At 39.4% G+C, this 22,782-nt stretch overlaps 1 protein-coding gene across 3 annotated transcripts in view; it reads left to right on the top strand.

Annotated features, from left to right (window-relative positions):
- Nucleotides 1–22,782, top strand: part of LOC134226539 (uncharacterized) — a 710,533-nt gene that overhangs the window by 385,201 nt on the left and 302,550 nt on the right. For all 3 annotated transcript variants that reach the window (XM_062707374.1, XM_062707375.1, XM_062707376.1), the window contains 3 exons: nt 12,796–12,945; nt 13,160–13,348; nt 22,452–22,555. In XM_062707374.1, the coding sequence (XP_062563358.1) occupies nt 12,796–12,945; nt 13,160–13,348; nt 22,452–22,555 (443 nt within the window). The remainder of the gene's footprint in view (nt 1–12,795; nt 12,946–13,159; nt 13,349–22,451; nt 22,556–22,782) is intronic.

The raw sequence follows: 22,782 nt of genomic DNA on the forward strand, positions 1-22,782 counted from the left end.
GGTCGAAATTATGTACTTCCAATGTGTTAACCACTAATTTAACTTATCATCTATGATACGGAATATAAATTTGGACGAAAAACCAATTATATTCCGATAAAACGATTTTATTTTGAAGCGCTGCATTTTCGTGCAATTTCAAACCATGCGGGTTGAAACGCGCCACCCCGAGGCTAAAACGCGCCAGCCTGAAAATGTAAACAAACAGCAGTGAACTGACAGAAGAATCAAGTTTCAATTTATGAAAAGTCCTATTCTCGTTTCCACTGCAATGAAATGTTAATTAATTTTTTTTTGCTAAATTTTCGTGTAACTAGTTGATGTGTGCATACAAGATATGTTTATTATTTAATTTATTTGGTGGGCGCATGTGACCTTGTGCATTACGGAACCAAATCACGATTTTCTGTGCATGGTACATGTATCACACTTCCAAGAAGTGAGATCTTACGGTCTACATGAGTAACCAACGATCTACCGGACTGCTTCGAATGTGATATATGCCCTTTGTGATACGTAGAATAGAACGTGTTCACATCATAGGTTCTTGATAGTCCAAGAAATCTCTGGATTAAGGCTATAAAGTCTATAGAAGCAACAAAAAATCGATCGGACGGTTTTAAACATGGTACATGCCCTTTATGACACATAGAATAGAATGCGTACCCAGCATAGGTTCTTGGTCATCAAAGAAATCCCTGGAATAGGCCTTTCGGTCTACACGCGGAACCAAAGATTACTTGGATGCGAAGTGGTATTACCTGTTGTCATGGTTTGTAGGTAGTCTACGAACTCCATACATTCAAGGTCTGTTGATTAACCTTCGTATTAGAGGCAGATATTGAAGAATGAACAAGTTGTGTGACCCCTACTTGGTATATGTTTATATTCCAAGTAGTTCTTGATGTTGTCACTGATGCCAGGTAGTCTACGAACACCATAGATTCAAGGCCTGGGGATCAACCTACATAATGGAGGCAGTTATTGAAAAATAAACAAGTTGTGTGACACCTCCATGGTATATGTTAGTATTCCAAGTAGCTCTTGTTGTTGTCGTGGGCTCCAGGTAGTCTACAAGCTCCATAGAGTCAAGGTATGTTGATCAACCTCCGCAATGGAGGCAGCTATTGGAGAATAAACAAGTTGTGTGACCCCTTCTAGGTATATGTTTGTATTCCAAGTAGTTCTTGTTGTTGTCATTAGTGCCAGGTAGTCGACGAACTCCATAGAGTCAAGGCCAGTGGATCAATCTCCGTAATGGAGGCAGTTATTGAATAATAAACAAGTTGTGTGACCCCTAGTTAGTATATGTTTGTATTTCAAGTAGTTCTTGTTGTTGTCGTGGGCTCCAGGTAGTCTACAAGCTCCATAGATTCAAGGTATGTTGATCAACCTCCGCAATGGAGGCAGCTATTGGAGAATAAACAAGATGTGTGACCCCTTCTAGGTATATGTTTGTATTTCAAGTAGTTCTTGATGTTGTCACTGATGCCAGGTAGTCTACGAAATCCATAGATTTAAGGCCTGGGGATCAACCTACGTAATGGAGGCAGTTATTGAAAAATAAACAAGTTGTGTGAACCCTTCTTGGTATATGTTTGTATTGCAAGTAGTTCTTGTCGTTGTCGTGGACTCCAGGTGTCTACGAACTCCATAGAGTTAAGGTCTATAGATCAACCTCCGTAATGGAGGCAGCTATTGAAGAATAAACAAGTTGTGTGACCCCTTCTTGGTATATGTTTGTATTCCGAGTAGTTCTTGTTGTGGTCGTGGGCTCCAGGTAGTGTACGAACTCCATAGAGTCAAGGTTTGTAGATCAACCTCCGAAATGGAGGCAGCTGTTGGAGAATGAACAAGTTGTGTGACCCCTTCTTGGTATATAATTGTATTCCAAGTAATTTTTGTTGTGGTCGTGGGCTCCGGGTAGTCTACGAACTCCATAGAATCAAGGTCTGTAGATCAACCTCCGTAATGGAGGCAGCTGTTGGAGAATAAACAAGTTGTTTGACCCCTTTTGGTATATGTTTGTACTCCAAGTAGTTTTTGTTGTTGTCATTGGTGCCAGGTAGTCTACGAACTCCATAGAGTTAAGGCCTGTGGATCAACCTCCGTAATGGAGGCAGTTATTGAAAAATGAACAAGTTATGTGACCCCTTATTGGTATATGTTTGTATTCCAAGTAGTTCTTGGTGTTGTCGTGGGCTCCAGGTAGTCTACGTACTCCATAGAGTCAAGGTATGTAGATCAACCTCCGCAATGGAGGCAGCTATTGAAGAATAAACAAGTTGTTTGACCCCTTTTAGTATATGTTTGTACTCCAAGTAGTTTTTGTTGTTGTCATTGGTGCCAGGTAGCCTACGAACTCCATAGAGTCAAGGCCTGTGGATCAACCTCCGTAATGGAGGCAGTTATTGAAAAATAAACAAGTTGTGTGACCCCTTATTGGTATATGTTTGTATTCCAAGTAGTTCTTGATGTTGTCGTGGGCTTCAGGTAGTCTACGAACTCCATAGAATCAAGGTCCATGGGTCAACCTCCGTAATGGAGGCAGCTATTGAAGAATAAACAAGTTGTGTGACCCCTTTTTGGTATATGTTTGTACTCCAAGTAGTTCTTATTTTTGTCATTAGTGCCAGGTAGTCTACGAACTTCATTGAGTCAAGGCCTGTGGATCAACCTCCGTAACGGAGGCAGTTATTTATTGTTATTTATTGAAAAATAAACAAGTTGTGTAACCCCTTCTTGGTAAATGTTAGTATTCCAAGTAGTTCTTGTTGTTGTCGTGGGCTCCAGGTAGTCTTCAAACTCCATAGAGTCAAGGTCTGTGGATCACCTTCCGAAACGGAGGCAGTTATTGAAGAATAAACAAATTGTGTGACTTCTTCTTGATATATGTTTGTATTTCGAGTAGTTCTTGTTGTCGTCATGATTTCCAGGTAGTCTACTCCATAGAATCAAGGTCGGTGGATCAACCTCTTTAATGGAGGCAGTTATTTGAAAACAAATAAGTTGTGTGGCCCTTCTTGGTATATGTTTGTCTTTAAAGTAGTTCTTTTTGTTGTCGTGGGCTCCGTAATGGACGCAGTTATTGAGCATTAAACACTTTTTGTGACCCCTTCTTGGTACAGTAATATCCCGATTTTTTCAATCCTAGTAAATTTTGGGGGGATGAAATAGAAAAAGGCAAAATACGTGAAAGGAACTCGTAATTTCTTGTCGAACAGGCTTACAAAATTCTTGACAGATTCTCTGTAATGATCCATACTAATTCACAGGCGGTGAAAGTTATTTCATGAAATTAATTGTTGTTTTCGGTATTATTTGAAAACAATACAAACGACAAAAAAATTAAAAACTTTTGTGGCGATAAAATCAGGTCGAAAACGTGGTAAAATCAGGTCCATAAAATCAGGGTAGACAAAGTCGGAGAATGACAAAATCAGGTAAATACTGTATATGTTCGCATTCCATGTGGTGCATGTTATTGTCATAGGTTCGAAGTAATCTACGAAATTCGTAGAGTTAGGGCCTGCTGATTAACCTCCGTGATGAAGCCATTTATCAAAAAATAACAAGCTGTGCAACCTCATCTGAGTGAATGTATGCATTCCAAGTAGCTTTAGTTGTTTCCATGGAACTATGTATGAACTCGATACAGTTATGATTTGCAGATTAACCCCGAACGGGAGGCTGTTGGTATATGTTTGCATTCCAAATAGTTCAAGTTGTTGTCATTAGCTCTAGGCAGCTTTTTCCAAGTAGTTCTTGTTGTCATGCGTTCCAGGTAGTATACTAACTTCATTCATATCACGTACGAAACTGTTTATTTCTTGGAAATGCAAAATGTGAATAAATTGGAACGAGATAACTTCACGATAAAAACGTAAAGAAAAACGGCGCTATATTAGATCATGTACCGTGTTATTATAGATATTCGTGTAAGCCTAGAAGCCTTACTCCATAAATTTCTAGGATGGCCATTAGCATATGCCATGAACGCATTTTATTCTATGGACCACAAAGGAAAAGTACCACATTTAAAACAGGTTGATATATCTCTGGTTAAGCATGTAGATCCTAACGTCTTACTGCCGGGTTTTCCTGGATGACCATGGAAATTTGAAATAACGCATTCTATTCTACGTACCATAAAGGGCATGTTCAACTTTTCAAACAGGCCAAAAAATCTCTAGTTAAGCGTGCAGGCCTTTTCCAGGGTTTTCTTGGATGACCATCAATCTATGCAATGGACGCTGTATACCACAAAAGAGCATGTACCATTTTTAAACAAGCCAAAAGATCTCTGATTACGCGTGTGAATCTAAAAGGCCCTCCCCAGATCTAAAGGCCCTCCCCATGTTATCTCTCCCCAGGCCATCTGCGAGTTGTGGCGCCTGCCTAGAATGTGGTGGGGTTTGACAGTGGGCCCTGTTAAACCTCTATAAAAAGCAGCATGAATCACCAAGTAGGCTCCGCCAAAGCGACCGTGTGCCGCTCAAAGCGCACAAGCCCAAGTCCTGGAGTTAGGTGGGACGCTAAACAGCCCTGACACGACGACCCTCTGACGAGACAGGACTTCCACAGTTATTAACTGCGAGGTTTCTAAGCCAAGTTACCATTTTGCATTCGTATATCAATGAGGCTAACAGATGATTCTTTTATGCCCAGGGAAGTCGAGACAATTTCAATCCGAAAACTGCGTAGACCAGCACTGGGAATCGAACCCAGTCACCCTCAGCATGGTCTTGCTTTGTAGCCGCGCGTCTTACCGCACAGCGAAGGAGGACCCTACCACAAAGGGCTTGTACCACTTGTTGAGCAATCCGAAAGATCTCTGGTTACGCGTGTAGATCTAAAGACATATTCCCGAATTTTCTTGGATGACCATGAATCTATGCAATGGACGCATTCTATTCTATGTACCATAAATGAGTTGTACCACTTTTGAAACAAGCCGAAAGAGCTCTGGTTACGCGTGTAGCTCTTAAGGCCTATTCCAGGGTTTTCTTGGATGACCATGAACCTATGCAATGGACGCATTCCATTCTATGTACCACAAAGGGGTTGTACCACTTTCTACACAAGACGAAAGATCTCTGGTTACGCATGTAGATCTTAAGTCCTTTTCAGAGTTTCCTTGGATCACCGTGAACCTATGCAATGGACGCATTCTATTCTATGTACCACAAAGGGGTTGTACCACTTTTGAAACAAGCCTAAAGATCTCTGGTTATGCGTGTAGATCTTAAGGCCTTTTCCAAAGTTTTCTTGGATGACCATGAACATATGCAATGGTTGCATTCTATCCAATGTATCTCAATACAAAGGTCCAAGCTCCAGGAGGTTCCACATGTACCACAAAGGAGTTGTACCACTGTTGAAACAAGTCGAAAGATCTCTTTTTACGCGTGTGGATCTTAAAGTCTATTCCAGAGTTTTTATGGGAGACTATGAACCTATGCAATGGACGTATTCTGTTCTATGTGCCACAAAGGGTTATATCAATTTTGGAACAAGCCGAAAGAGCTCTGGTTACGCGTGTAGATCTTAAGGTCTATTCAGGGTTTTCTTGGATGATCTTGAACCTATGCATTGGACGCATTCTATTATTTGTACCACAAAAGGGTTGTACCACTTTTGAAACAAGTCGAAAGATCTCTGGTTACGCGTGTAGATCTCAAGGCCTATTCCAAAGTTTTCTTGGATCACCGTGAACCTATGCAATGGACGCATTCTATTCTATGTACCACAAAGGGGTTGTACCACTTTTGAAACAAGCCGAAAGATCTCTGGTTACGCGTGTAGATCTTAAGGCGTATTCCAAAGTTTTCTTGGATGATCTTGAACCTATGCATTGGGCGCATTCTATTATTTGTACCACAAAGGGGTTGTACCACTTTTGAAACAAGTCGAAAGGTCTCTGGTTACGCGTGTAGATCTTAAGGCGTATTCCAAAGTTTTCTTGGAAGACTATGAACCTATGAAATGGACGCATTCTATTCTATGTGCCACAAAGGGGTTGTACCACTTTTGAAACAAGCCGAAAGAGCTCTGGTTACGCGTGTAGATCTTAAGGCCTTTTCCAGGGTTTCTTGGATGACCGTGAACCTATGCAATGGACTCATTTTATTCTATGTACCACAAGGGGTTGTACCACTTTTGAAACAAGTCGAAAGATCTCTGGTTACGCGTGTAGATCTTAAGGCATATTCCAGAGTTTTCTTGGATCACCGTGAACCTATGCAATGGACGCATTCTATTCTATGCACCACAAAGGGGTTGTACCACTTTTGAAACAAGCCGAAAGAGCTCTGGTTACGCGTGTAGCTCTTAAGGCCTATTCAGGGTTTTCTTGGTGGACTATTCAACTAGGCAATGGACGCATTCCATTCTAATTACCCCAAAGGGGTTGTACCACTTACTACACAAGACGAACGGTCTCTGGTTACGCGTGTAGATCTTAAGGCCTATTCAGAGTTTTCTTGGATAACCGCGAATCTATGCAATGGACGCATTCTATTCTATGTACCATAAAGGAGTTGTACCATTTTTGAAACAAGCCGAAAGAGATCTGGTTACGCGTGTAGCTCTTAAGGCCTATTCCAGGGTTTCTTGAATAACCATGAACCTATGCAATGGACGCATTTCATTCTATGTACCACAAAGGGGTTGTACCACTTTCTACACAAGACGAAAGATCTCTGGTTACGCGGGTAGATCTTAAGGCCTTTTCCAGAGTTTTCTTGGATGACCATGAACATATGCAATGGTTGCATTCTATCCAATGTATCACAAAACAAAGGTCCAAGCTCCAGGAGGTTCTCGAAAAACTTTAAAGCCTTGAAAATGATAATGAACGTCTTACTATGCGTCATCAAGGATCTTTACCACTTATGACTTCTTGATTTCTTGGCGTACTAAGAACATCTTAAGGCCTCAGCACTCAAACAATGGGACGACCATGATAACGAAAACAATTTGGACGACCCTAATACCGAAATAGGTAAAAGACACATCTTAAGACTAAGTGTGCTAAATATCAAACTTTGCTTACCTTAAAGATTGCAAACTTTTTTACGCTCAAATTCCAAATAGCGCTCCCTCCTTTTACGCTCAAAATTACAAATAACGCTCTTTCTTTTTACGCCCTAAATTCGAAATAACGGTGCCCCTTTTTACGCTCCGATTCAATTTACGCTCCCCCGTTTTGGGCGCAAAAAGAGGTTTTGCAGTACTAGATTTAAAATGGTCCGATAAATCTTAAAGAGAGGGGTGTAGATCTTAAGGACTAACTCCAGGGGTTTCTTGAATTACCCAGAATCTCTTACGATGGCTCATTCTATTCTAACCATCCAAAAGGACATGTGCCATAATTCAAACAGTGAAACTGAACTTTTGTTACGCGTGTAGATCAGAGGACCTAACTCCAGGGATTTCTTGGGTGACCGAAAACCTCTGCCGTTGACTTATTCTATTTTTCACATCCAAAAGGGCATGTACCACATTTAAAACAGTCCGATTGATCTTTAGTTACGCTTGTAGATCTGAGGAGCTAACTCCATGGATTTCTTGGATGACCGAGAACCTCTGCCGTTGACTTATAATATTCTACATCTACACATCCAAAAGGATTTATTGAATGTCCAAAAATCTATGCTGAAAAAAACTCTATTCTGAGTTGTCTCCACACTATTTACTTCTCTCCCTTCGCGTCTATTCTTGCTTTTTTTTTCTCTATTCTTCAATTTCACTCCTTGTACCTTGCACCTCTCACGTCTCGTTTCTCACTTCTCACATCCCATTTATCAATTGTCATATTCCTCTTCATGCTTTTTTACTCATTTCTCACACAAAGTATCTCGCTTACTACTTCTCCCCGTCTACTACTTTCTTCTCGCTTTTCTCTGATCACATCTTATTTCGCACTTTTTACTGCTTGCCTTTCGCTTCTCACTTCTCAATTCTCATTCTTTTTTCTTGCTTCTCCCACCTCACTTCTCAGTTCTCATATCCCAAATCCAGCTTACAATTCACGATTGATTATAAAACTATTTAGGGCTTTTTAGTCGAATTCTGAATTCCTACTTCTCACTTGTTGTTTCTCACTTCTCACTTCTCATCACTCATAACTTCTTACTCATCACTTTTCACTTTTATTTTATCACTTTTCAATTTTTACTTTTTTACATTTTAATTGATAATATTTCAAAAATAAATTATTATCGGCACACGCCCTTCTCAAACTATGACATCCATAGTCAAGCACATTAGATGGGCGCGTTTTATCCTCCATGCAGAGATTTTAATAAAATGTGAGTTTTTCTATGAAAAATGTAGTAAAGTTAACTTTTTAGTAACTTGGCACAATCTTTACTAATTTGTTTTTCCAGACATGTGCAAAGATTATTGAAAAAATGTTTTTATCTAGTGGAAAATCCTTAAGGGAACGGAAGCTGAAATTTTATCAAAAGCGGAAAAACACCAATTTATTTTTAAAAATTTCATTATAAATGTCTTGACTATTATTTTTAGTTTGTTGATCTTAAAACATGTTTAGGCGCCAGCTGCCATCGGTTTTGTAACTTAATTTAGCCTATTAACCCAGAAAATGCAATGGCTCGTATTAGCTGACTGGCGCATTTTAAACCTAGTTCCCCTACATCCAACGTCCAAGTCGGGTGGTTTAATCCCCGGAAATAGGCAATTACCTTTGATTGAACTGAACTTGAGTTGCGTGCTCTTGCCTACGCAATGCGGTCGGGTCTGAGCTTGACGACCGACTGGCAAATAGCTTACACAACCTCACTTGATCAGTACCGTTGCTGATGAAGAATGTGTATAGCCGCCAGACATTCTAAATACTCACGCTCCTCTAATGTGGACGTGTACAATACACATGTGGAAGTATTGGCTTGATAAATGGATTGCGAGTGATTTGACTATGCGTCCAATTTGGGAATCTCGAACTCGTTCAGCCGCTAGGTTGCGAAGGCCGACGGAGGTCCTTCGTAGATTAGTTGGTTAAAGCACCAGTCTAGCGTACTATAGGGTCATGGGTTCGAGTCCCATCGAAAGGAAAGTGGCTACCTCCAATACATTTTCCAAATCAATATCTTCCACATTACCTTTTGAAAAGTTATGCGAGATTTCTCCGAAGTCACTGAGCCTCTAAAATCAACTTTTCAAGGCCAAAACCTTTTCGATCACGAATTCCTCATTGGCATCGAATTGGCATCCTCATGTTTTTCCCCACACAATGCACAGCAAGGATTATTGCAGCAGTACTGAGCGGTAAAGCCCAGCTGCTTGCAATTAACGCAGTTCATCTCCCTCGGCACATACAATCGAACAGGCAATCGAAGTTTGACAATCCCTACAAAATCAGGCAACGGAAGTAGACTTTTTTCTCTCCCTCCTGCAATACCGAATGCATTTATCTGCAATACATATTTGGAGAGAAGCTAGCGAACGGTTTTGAACTGGCCGACACTATGAAGTATATCTTTGGTGGTTATACTCCCTTCAGTGACCAAACCCGCGACCTCGATCGACTGACTCGTCGAATACACTTTATATTCAAGCGTAAACAGCTTACAGCAAACAATCTCGTTAGCCTGCTTACGATTACCAACAGTGACCCTCAATTTGTTGGAACCGACCATGTCGATGGTGGTCACCGACAAAAAGCGCTTTTCCAGATCCTTACTGATCTGATTAATGTTCAATCGGTTTTCCTAAGTCGAAATAGATCAACGTATGCCCCATTAGAGTCGGGAAAGTAGACCTTCCAGCGGGGCCGGGGGGTAATAGAAGTGTTGCAGGTTTCCATTCTCGTTTGGCTCGGCACACCAAAATGCACCCGCCGTCTACGCCTTCGTGCATTGCAGAAACTATTCCACTGCGGCGAGGCACACACACACACACACACAAAATTTGAATGAACCTTATCATAAGTGGAGAAAACTAATACTGATAATACTAATAAACACTACAAGGAGGGTAAATTAGATTCTGCAGCATGATGTCACGAATGATTTCGGTCCACGTCGAATGAACTTTTTTGATAGTTCAGACTCCGACAAGGTTCGAGTTCGTGATTGATTGGCTGGCCATGGGTCCCAGTCCGTCCTCTTTTTCTTTATTGGTCGGCATCATATTCCATCTGTGATACTGTCGCATCGCAGTTCAGTATTCTTCAAGCACCTCCTCAACTAATAAACTATGAGGTTTTCAAGCCAAGTACCATTTTAGCTCTGCCTAAGAAGGTTCAAAAAATGTCCTGGGCCGGACTGACAATCGAATCCAGCCACATTTAACTAGATTTTGCTATGTAATAGTGCATTTTACCGCTGAGGAAACCCTTAATCGTATATCTAAATAATTGAACCAACCCCAATCACAAATCGATAAATCCTATTTATTAATCCATGATCCGCTTCTACAAAAGTAACCACTGAAAGAGCATATTTGTACGAAAAATTGGGTAATCTACACAAACCGCACATTGATATTTCAAGTGGCTTCGAATAATAGTTTCTAACGATACGAAATGTACTTCTGTATATTTTCAATACAGTAGACGAAAGCTATCGCAGTGTTATTTTTCCTCAGCACTTGCTCCTTTTCCTAAAATGAAGTTAACATTTTTTTTACGTCCTGGCTCATTTCTTCGGGATCACCACTATGGTTGCAGCGTACCTACTGTGCCATTGTCGTATTCGGATCAGATCTCGGTTAAATAATGTAATGTTCCTAGAGAATGAAATCTGTCTTATTCTATTAAATTCATTTTTTCTGAATTAAATTTGATATATCAAAAAGACAATTCTCCTTAGTTTAATTTGAGCTGAGCTAATTACCGCGGACTTAAACAATTGGATTTTATTGGCTTTTGTCGGTGACTTTTAAATCAGAAAACCTTTTTTTTGCATCACGCGTTTCGGCTTACTTTTATTCAGCCATCATCATACGTAATTCACTAATGCGACCATTTCCTATCCTCAGTCACACTTAACTGGAGGAAAATTGTTGCATTAGCGAAATACGTCTGATGATGTGTGATGAAAAGTAGGCCGAAACGCGGAACACAAAAAAAAAAAGTTTTTTTTTTTATTTTAAAGTCACCTAGGAAACCAATCAAATCCATTTAATTAACTCTGTTGTTAAATAGTTTCAATGTTGCATCATTCTTTAGTAGTAAATTGATTGAAAATATAAATTATTGCATAACACGTGACAGGTAGTCTTGCAGGTAGTCAAATTTTTGTCGAGAATGTGGTTTCCAAGACACGTTTCAATTTAAGTTGTATAGAGAACCAATTTCTACAGTGACCTGCATAATAAAAAGCCCACTTGCCGTTTTTCATACAAAATGGTCAACTTTGGAGATCTAGATCTCGATTGCGTGTGAACCAATTTTGCTGAAAATTTGACCGGAGCTCAGATATAACTTGAATTTTACCACACCTGAATTTCGACCATATTGATTCATAGGGTAAAAAATTATCGCGGTAATATCAAAACGATTTTTTTTGGCAAAAAATTGATTTTATAATATCTTGAAAACTACAACTCTTAGTGTACAAGTATATTCCGCAAACTTTTTTGTATTGCCAAAATACGCGTTTTTGCTGAATAAGTCATCAGTTTACAACGTATAGAATTCAAGATATTTAAAAAATATTTTTTTGTCAAAAAATTCATTTTGGTATTACCGCAATCATTTTTTACCCTATGAATCAATATGGTCGAAACTCAGGTGTGGTAAAATTCAAGTTATATCTGAGCTCTGGTCAAATTTTCAGCAAAATTGGTTCACACGCAATCGTGATTTAGATCTCCAAAGTTGACCATTTTATATGAAAAAACGGCTAGTGGGCTTTTTAATATGCCGGTCACTCCCAAGTAACATTTAAAGTTTTATAACGCTCTTGAAGACCATAATTTACTTTACACACTTAAAATAAATCGCCGAATTCGGTAAAATTTTACCGAAATCTCAACAGCAGAACTGTTCGGTAAATAATTTAACTGATTTTCGGTGATTTTGACAGTTGAGCAATGGAAAAAATTACAAAAAATCTGTAAAATGAATTACCGAACAGTTCTGCTGTTGAGATTTCGGTAAAATTTACCGAATACGGCGAAATGAGTTAAGTGTGTACAAGAGTGTTTTAAAACCAGCCTAAAACCAAAATGTTACTAGGGCTGTATATATGTATACAAAAAATCACTATTATGAAAGAAGTTAAAATATATTTTTGGCCTCCTGTATCAGCATAAGATCTACTAAGGCCTATTATTTTTGATCTAGGCTAGGTTAATTACTCAGTTGCATTCGAACCGAACTCACCGGGCTCACCTTAGCCGTGCGGTAAGAGACGCGGCTACAAAGTAAGGGTGCTGCTGAGGGTGGCTGGGTTCGATTCCCGGTGCCGGTCTAGGCAATTTTCGGATTGGAAATTGTCTCAACTTCCCTGGGCACGAAAGTATCATCGTGCTAGCCTAATGATATAAGAATGCAAAAATGATAACCTGGCTTAGAAACCTAGTGGAAGTGCTTAATGAACACTAAGCAGCGAGGCGACTCTGTCCCAGTGTGGGATGTAATTCCAATAAGAAGAAGAAGAATAAAGGTGGAAAAGTGAATAAGGATAATGCCCAAATAGATTTGTTCCTTAGTTGTAAAAAAGTATGCGTCAAATAACTCTTCTGGCATTTTCTCAGATTTCTAGGATTCCTCCAATATTTTTTCTACGGATTTACCGCATTGCTGTATGTCTAATTACTTTACAGAGGCCGCCGTGACTCCCGCACGCATCTTTCGCCAGATCGAAGCCACGAGCGTGAAGGAAGCCCTCGGCGGGGACGTCGCCTTCGAAGACAATCATCATCCGCCGCTCGGCAGCCTCGTTCGCCAGACTCGAGCAGTTGCTGCTCATCTCGGTATGCTTCGCCTTTTAAGTTGTATCCTAGGAACAGTTTTTACGTGTATCATACTAGGATTAACAAACCTCGCATGTTTTAATTCCAACATGTGTTCGTCTATGTGGATCTAAGTCTTAGTCAGTAATAGTAACTTTACCTAGGAACGCAACACACGCTCCCAAAGCTTTCAAGCTTTGCCTTCTAATCACAAAGTTTTTCATCTTTTTTTTAGAGATGGGAGTCCGTGCGCCCGTCCTCCACCTCTACCGGTGGAGAATGCTGTGCGGCCCTCAATACGCCGCCAGTCGACGACGGAGGAGATTCTGATAGCTCGAGGCTTTCGCCGCCAAAGCACCACCGAGGAGATGATTCGATGCCGGAACTTTCGCCGCCAAAGCTCGCAGAGCGACGACACCTGCCGGTAAGTGGATAGCAAGGATACATTCGTGTGAGCTTTTATCCTGTCAAGGATACAAGGCGCCACATGAACTATAATATGAGTCGGTAAAACAGTAGCAATACATATTCAGCTTCGTTGAGGTTCGAATACTGAATTTGTACCTTAATTCATATTTGGAACAAGGAATGCTCAGAAAAAAAAATCAAGCCACTACTGTGGAAAGAAATCTTTCAGCTAAATGCTGTATAATTATGCATGGAACAGACATGTGAATCTTTTGTAGTTTCGGTGTCATGATTCTGTTTTGTACTTTTACATGGTGATTAGGCTGAAGAAGATCTTCAAAATTATCAAACCTAAATTTAAATTAAAGATTATACTCAACTATTTGTAAATTTCAGGTTGAGATGAACTTTTATTTCTTATAGCGGACACATATTCTTAAACTTTCTAAACCAAAAAGGAATTTATATTTTTCCAAATAAATTCTTTCACTTTTGAGGTAAATCGTAGAGTAAGATGGGGCAATATGAGTCACGTGGTAAGATGGATCAGTGCCATTTTTAGCAGCGTGTACCTTTTAAGGCAGAGATTATGGCTTTGTAAGAAGAATAATTTGGTTCTTCTTTATTGTCACTCGATTGGAGGATAAAATTTCGTTTTGGTAGAATATGGCAAGGTAAAATATTTTTCAGTTTTGTTTCTTATGCAAAACATATTTCCTATAAACGTGTTATCTCGTCGAGCGTTCTGGAATTTAAACATTTTTATTGATATAATGAAAGTATCATTTGTAATATATGTGATGTTGTAGGGGAATTATGGGTAAAACCGACACTGCGGGTAAAACCGACACCACTTCAAATCTCTGATTTCAAGTGATTATCGGACAGAATTTCGACAGACTTTGAATAAACGTTTGATTTCTTGTATTTCTTGTCATTTTGTAACTGGTGGAGACGTGTAAGAGTCATAATGAACAGATAATTAGCATTGATAACCATTGAGGAGATGAGTTATGTAAAATTTTGGCATCGGTGTATAAGCTCTTACGACAACAATTTGTTGATTTTCAGTATTTAATCCATCTCTGATCCATAATTGAACATCATTTTGTGTATGTTGTGGAAAAATAGTTAACTTTTTTAATTATAAACATCCACATGTATCTCATCATTATTATGTTATCAGTTGGGGTTAATTCGACACCTGCCATCGAATCACGAAATACCTCTGTTTTATTAGACTCACCATTCGCATAATATAATTCAAGTATTGGAAACGAGGCGCCGGGGAATATAACTTAATCATAGACTGATTACATACCATATCATCATTGGACGTGACAATAGGTCTAGGGGGTAATATTGAGTCATCAAGGAAAACCTACAGATCGGATAACAATAGCGCTCAAAGAAGAACCGTATTTTTAGGCTTATTTAGCTCTTAGATATGTTCAATCTGTTCTCAAGTGTTGTTCTTTCGTGATCCATTTCCACCCCTGTAAGCATGTAGCTTGTCACCTACGGAACTAGTCATTTTTATTTCTTGTTATAACTGCACTATACGCATTTATTTTAAATCGCCGTTATAAACTACTTTTTAAAATAAGTGAAATTTAAATGTAGGTCAATATTTACAGCAGTTAGTAAATTTGTTACTAACATTCTTATACTCTATTTATTTTTCACCCGACCCACTAAAGAAACTAAATAAAATATGATATGTGGTGATGATTTTGAATATATACAATTTAGTTCAACCATCTTTTATGAGTGACCCCTAAACATGAATTTCATACACAAATATCAAAATGAATATTGTTAAACATTTTCAATCATGTTGTAACATCATTTAGAATTGTTCTGATGTTCGATTCCATAACGACTTGATGTGTCGGTTTTACCCTCATGTGGTGTCGATCTTACCCGCACCCCAGTTGTTTGGGCTGGAAGATGGACTGTTCGCGTTTTCATCATAAATAAAATTCTATCAAGAAATATTGTCGTGAGACCTCATGGACTGATGCATGAAGAGCCAAAGTATGGTTGTATGAAATTTCTAGACCGGAAAATTGCTTCATAGATTGGGAAACTGTAAAGTTGCTTAAGGTGTCGGTTTTACCCACTTTTCCCCTACTAACTGCTTTGAAATGAATAAATTTGTTCGAAAATTAACCGTTCTGACATGAACTTACAAATGGGACAAGATGGGCCAGCTCATACTTAACGGCAAACTTTGAATCCAAACATTTTTTTTCAGTACTGATATAATCATTTTGATGGAATCTTTGATCATAATGATGTTAGTTTGATTATTGAAAATGTATATTTTTGCCTTTCTCGTATACTAAGTATACGGTAAAGGCTATATGATCGCTCAAAAACAAACTTTTATAGAAGGCCGGAGACCCATAGTGTTATATACCGATCGACTCAGCTCGACGAATTGAGGTGATGTCTGTGTGTATATGTGTGTGTGTGTGTGTGTGTGTGTGTGTGTGTGTGTGTGTGTGTGTGTGTGTGTGTGTGTGTGTGTGTGTGTGTGTGTGTGTGTATGTGTGTTCGTCTGTGCGCACCAACCCAAAAAAATGTCACTCATTTTTCAAGTACTTATCCTTAACCGATTTACTTGCAACAAGTTGCATTCGACGCAGGATACTCTGCCATTGTTTTCTATTGAAAATTGGTCAGATCGGACTTTGGGCTCGGAAGTTATGGCCAAAATACCACTTTTTTATAGAAAAATTGAGTAAAAAAATGTCACTCATTTTTCAGGCACATATCCTTAGTCGATTTACTCGCAACAAATTGCATTCGACGCAAGATACTCTACCATTGCTTCCTATTGAAAATTGGGCAGATCGGACTATGGGCTCAAGAGTAATGGCCAAAATACTATTTTTATAATGCACGAGAAAGGCACCATTACCGCTAGGTGGATTAATCAGGGTTTTGTCTTTGAGAAAGGTTTGTATGCATAAGAAGATTTAGACATATTCAAAATGGATAGCCATTTTTTCATCAAAAGCTAAAAACCCGTTTCTATCCAATAAAATCATTGGAAATAAGCCTATCTTTCAGTGTGTTATTTAATATTATGAATAGAAACAATATTAATTGCAGAATTCAAAAGTGACCCATTTTGCCCCGTTGTTTGACATATTTCACCCCGGCACTTTCTGATTGACAGAAAAATAGACATTTGCTTTAATGACTCAAAATTAACTGAAAAGGGGAATTTATGTTATTTAAAAAATGTTTTTGTTTTGAGACATTGAGGGTTTGCCTTAGACGACATATCTTGCCCCATCCTACCCTATTTATTTGAAGTAATTTTTGAACAAAAAATTCAATTTCGTCACTTTAACTAGCAGGCAAAATTCCTTTCTTGATAAGCAATTCCTAAGATTTTTGTGGGATTTGGGGGAACGAAAATTTTCATGAATGTTTTATGAATGCTTTAGAATGGATCTTAGGAGTCGAAGCTTTTAAAGCTAGGAGTTCGGTTGTGAGCACTTTTTTGTATTATGTCCATAACTTTAACCCTAGTTGGTAATATACAGATATTTGTATACCATTAACTAACTAACAACCGTTTTTTTTTGTTGGGGCGTAAAACCACCGCGTCCATTGAGTTGAACTTTTCTGGTATACCCCTGATTACTATTAACTATGTATTTGCATCTTATAGGTTGATCACCATTTATCAAGACAACAACCTAAAACGCGTATTTTCCCAGTGTGGAAGCTCGACTGCTTTTTCATTACCTCTAATGCCACAGTGTCCTGGAACCCGGTACAGATTTACGGAGTTCTCTTGGCACACCTTTCGCAATGAAAGAATGCAGTCCCAAACAAATTTTGACGTACAACCTTACTACGAGCGAAGAAAATAGGTTGATTTCGTTGGATTAAAATGTTATTGACAATTTTGTCAATTTGACATTTCAATTTTGTGATAAGGTTGTAGCTTGTAGGCACCAGTCTGGGGCAGCTCTGGTTCAAACATGGAATAAACCTCTCAGTCATTGAAATGATGAAATTGATCATAGGTATCTTCAGCGAAGTTTCAATATACATCAATGGCGACATTTTGGTCAATATTCTCAATTTTTAGCGATAATCGCATAAAAGTCCTATACGCCAAATTGGCCAAACAGCGTTTTTAAAGTGTGATTCCTTCAGAGAAGTTGCTTATCACTTAATTTCGATGAACCTTGCTAAAAATGTCAAATTTCCAGAACATTCTGTGATGATTAATTTGATTATTTTGAAAAGACAGACCAAAAAATAAATTTGATCAGTAATTGTACATTTCAACACTTTTACTATAGGATATTATTCAAAATCATAGATATTGGTAAAATACACGATTCGTGGCAGTGATCCAGTTAGAAAAAAATAATTTTTGGTAATTAATCGTGGAAAATAGGCAAATTTGGGTCTGGGTCATTTGGCATAAAGTCATTTGGCATAACGCCATTTGGCATAAGGTCATTTGGCATAAAGACCATTTGGCATAATGGTCATTTGGCATAACGGACATTTGGCATAATTTCGATCTGTGAAAGCGAAAGAGATATTTCATGTAATGTTTAGCGTAGATAAAGTAGGTCGAGGCTGTTTTCTGATAAATTTAGATTGATGGTAGACATTTCCGGGAGAACGATATAACAAAACGGCAGAATTACTTCCGAGAGAGGGATCACATCCATCAATGACTTATTCCGGCCACATGCCTACTTTTAAAGTAGGGATTACTTCAATCCGAGCATGCGCCGTAAGACCGGATCAAATCCACCATTGCCTTAATGCGGGTAAGTGCCTAACTTTAAAAACTCAAGCAACACACTTGTCGTAGACGAGTTACTAAAATCAATCAAGTCACATATGTGTTATTGCAACCAAATCAATCTGAATTGAGCTTTTCAGGGAAGAGATCACATCTGCCATTGATTTATTCCCGACAAGCGCTTGCTTATAAAGAAGGAGTCACATCTACCATTGCCATAATCCGGGCAGGGCCTACTTTTAAAGAAGGGATCACATCCACCATTGCATTGCCACAATTCAGGCCACACACCTACTTTTAAAGAAGGGATTACATCCACCATTGCTTCAATCCGGACAAGCGCCTATTTTTGAAGAACAAATCAAATCCTCCATTGCCATAATCCGTGCAAGCGCCTATTTTTAAAGAAGGGATCACATCCACCATTGCCTCAATCCGGCAAGCACCTTCTTTTAAAGAAGGAATCACATCCACCATTGCCTCAACCCGGGCAAGCGCATTTTTTTAAAGAAGGAATCACATCCACCATTGTCATAATCCGGACAAGTGCCTACTTTTAGAGAAGGGATCACATCCACCATTGCCTCAATCCGGGCAAGCGTCTTCTTGTAAAGAAGGGATCACATCCTCCATTGCCTCAATCCGGGCAAGCGCCTTCTTTTAAAGAAGGAATCACATCCACCATTGCCTCAATCCGGGCAAGCGCCTTCTTGTAAAGAAGGAATCACATCCACCATTGTCGTAATCCGGGATAGTGCCTACTTTTAAAGAAGGGATCACATCCTCCATTGCCATAGTCCATGCAACCGCCTACTTTTAAAGAAGAGATTGCATCCACCATGGCCTTAATCCGGGCATGCGCCTACTTTTAAAGAAGGGTTCACTTCCACCATTGCTTCAATCTGAGCAAACGCCTTTTTTTAAAGAAGGAATCACATTCAACATTGCCATAATCTATGCAAGCGCCTACCTTTAAAGAAGGGATCGCATCCACCATGACCTCAATGCGGGCAAGCGTTTACTTTTAAAGAAGAGATCATATCCTCCATTGCAATGATCCGGTCAAGCACCTACTTTAAAGAAGGAATCACATCCACCATTATAATAATCCGGCCAAGCGCCTAATTTTAAAGAAGGGATCACTTCATCAATTGCCATAATCCATGCAAGCGCCTACCTTTAAAGAAAGGATCGGATCCACCATGACCTTAATCCGGGCAAGCGCCTAGTTTTAAAGAAGAGACCATATCCTCCATTGCCATAATCCGGGCAAGCACGTACTTTTAAAGAAGGGATCACATCCTTCATTGCCATAATCCGTCAACACGCCTTCTTTTAAAGAGGGGACTATATCCACCACTGCTCTAATCCGGGCATGCGCCTACTTTTGCATTGCAAATGCATTATTTCCACGAGAGGACAATGTCTTTTTAATATTGTTATCGACGATATTGTTATCGACGGATGTTATAGAAACACCCCTCCCGCACCACTTAATCAACATTTAGCGAACGTAAAGAAAAATTATGCCAAATGTCCGTTATGCCAAAAGACCCTCACTTTTGACGTTGGTTACAATTATGCCAAATGTCCGTTATGCCAAATGACCGTTATGCCAAATGGCCTTTATGCCAAATGACCTTATGCCAAATGGCGTTATGCCAAATGACTTTATGCCAAATGGCCCGCTCCCGGCAAATTTATGGTATTTTTCTCATATGCCGTTTATGCGATGCGATATCCAAACTTTTTTGCAATCTACTACAAATGACACGAAGGCTTCGCCCTTTGGCTGAGAGACCAGTGTCATCTGCAAACAAAGATTTTTGACACCCTGGTGGTAAATCAGGTAAGTCAGAAGTAAAAATGTAATACAATATGGGCCCCAGTATGCTGCCTTGGGGAACACCAGCTCTAACAGGTAATCCATCAGATTTATAATTCTGATAGTTTACCTGCAGTGAGCGATCTGATAAATAATTTTGGATCAGTTTAATAATGTACAGAGGAAAATTAAAATTCATCAGTTTACAATCAAACCTTCATGCCAAACACTGTCAAATGCTTTCTCTATATCAAGAAGAGCAACTCCAGTCGAATATCCTTCAGATTTGTTGAGTCGAATTAAATTCGTAGCTCTTAATAACTGATGAGTGGTTAAATGTCCATGGCGAAAATCAAATTGCTAATCAGCAAAAATAGAATTGTCATTAATATGAACCATCATTCTATTTAAAATAATCTTTTCAAACAGTTTGCTTATTGAAGAAAGCAAACTGATTGGGCGATAACTAGAAGCCTCAGCGGGGCCAATTCGTAGACCCTGGAAAAGGTCAGAGCCGACAGTGAACCATTTTATACTCATACTTTGCTTCCTGATCAAAACTATGAAAAAAGAGCCGTCGGATGACTGGTTTTGGTGCTAAAAATAAAATGTCCTCTTCCACAGGTTCCCCCGGGGCCAATCCGTAGATTCTGGAAGCGGTCAGAGCCGTCAATGGACCATTTTATATTCATACTTCGCTTCTTGATCGGAAACCATGAAAACAGAGCCTTCGAATGACTGGTTTTTGTGCTAAAACTTAAATGTCCCCTTTCACAGGTTCCCCTGGGCCAATCCGTAGGTCATGGAAGCGGTCAGAACCGTCAATTGGCCATTTTATATTCATACTTTGCTTCCTGATCGAAAACCATGAAAAAAGAGCCGTCGAACGACTGGTTTTGGTGATAAAACTAAAATGTCCCCTTTCCACAGGTTCCCCGGGGCCAATCCGTAGATCCTGGAAGCGGTCAGAGCCGTCAATGGTCCATTTTATATCCATACTTCGCTTCCTGATCGAAAACCATGAGAAAATAACCGTCGAATGACTGGTTTTGGTGCTAAAACTTAAATGTCCCCATTCACAGGTTCCCCGGGGATATCCCAGCGACTCCAGGATCCGTTTATTCAGGGCCGGATTTATGGGGGGGCCGCGGGGGGGGGGGGCGTGGCCCCTGGCCCCCACAAATCTTATGTACCAAAACCAACCTTTTTTGTACATTTTGGGGCCTCCACATACCGTCGGCCCCGGGGCCCCCTTCCGGCTAAATCCGGTCCTGCGTTTATTCAATTGGTTTTTCATTATAGACACATTAGAGGCCATCTAGAATTAAATCATAGTGGACGATCTATCAAAAAGCGAGATTCAAATGAAGTTGTGGCCTGACCCCTTTGATAAGTATCGATCGGAACCGATTTTGAAGAAATGGCCATATCTCACTTGATTCTGGTCCGATTCCAAATCTCAATATATGGTTCCAATCAGCAAGAGCCCTACTTTATTTGTGGCTACTAATATAATTTACTAATATTATTCAATTTTTAACCACAACTTCTCCTAATATCAACCTCAAATTTACGGTTTTGAAACTACCTCCGAAAAACCCGGAATATCTCCGGAATCTTGTGGCCATAGTCGGTTCCATGGACATACCGTCAAACTGCATTAATTTTCTAGTTCATGCGAAAAATGTAAGCTATCAAACAAATATTGTTAGAATAGCTTACAAAGTTGTTAGATTTTTATACAATACTTGTTTATACTTATACTATTTTTATACAATACATTTTCGCATATGCCCAGTTCTTATACAGGTTTTGTTAGATTTTTATACAGAATTTTTAAGAAATCTAACAACCGCCGGTTGGGTGTATTAGTGAAACATTCCCGTTTCGTTTTATACTACCGAAGGAGTACCACTACCATTTCTCACTGCTGGTGAGAAGTCCCCGATTGCTGCTACTGCTCGAACTACCAAAAGAATCTACCAAAATCTTATACAAAATTGTTAGAAAATCTAGCATCCGCTGGTTGGGTGTATATTTCCGATGTTCAGCGTTTTAATGTTACAATGATAATAATCGCTCTGCGCGATGTGCCCTTCTTATATACACATTTATACTGCGATCTAAATTGTGTAAGTGAGCTCCTCCCATGTTCAAAGGAACAGAAAATGAAAACAACGAAAAGGGATATGACATCTGGTTGCGAGTGCGCTACTATGATCAGTTATCAAAAAATAATCATAAAGATTTTGGTTGGGGGATTTGAAAAAAAAATAAGGTACAATTAGTTCACAGACAAAAGAAAAGAATTTGTTGTGCAAACTTTGTTAATTTCAAGATAGTTCTATTTGAAATCAATGAAAGGTCCCATATTGTGCCTCAAATATGCTTCGAAAAACGACGACCCAAAAGAGACAATTCGAGGGATACATATTTATGCGTCATCATCACCATGCATTGCAGTTTGGTTCATATTACTAATCCAAAACTTCATTTCTCCCGCAGCTACCGTGGTCGGCGAGACTCGTGCGCCCAGATCATCGATGGCACCGTTAGTACCATGACAGTGGAAACCACTAGTACGTTTTTTGATTCTAGTACTCAAACAGGTATGATTAGTGCTATACGCTTTCATCAACAAAACTGCATACATACGGCAAATCAATCCACCAGATATCAAAGTCCAAACTTAATTCGCGCCTACCAATATACGTGTGTGTGTCGTTCTGTGTATTATACCCTGTCCTGAGTTTTCATACGCCTATCCTGTTAATCCTTGGCTGACCGCCGTTCCCATTATCGATGATAGTGTGTCTTGTCCTTGTGTTTGGTATCG

The sequence above is a fragment of the Armigeres subalbatus genome, chromosome 3 (assembly GCF_024139115.2).
Source record: "Armigeres subalbatus isolate Guangzhou_Male chromosome 3, GZ_Asu_2, whole genome shotgun sequence".
Taxonomy (NCBI): domain Eukaryota; kingdom Metazoa; phylum Arthropoda; class Insecta; order Diptera; family Culicidae; genus Armigeres; species Armigeres subalbatus.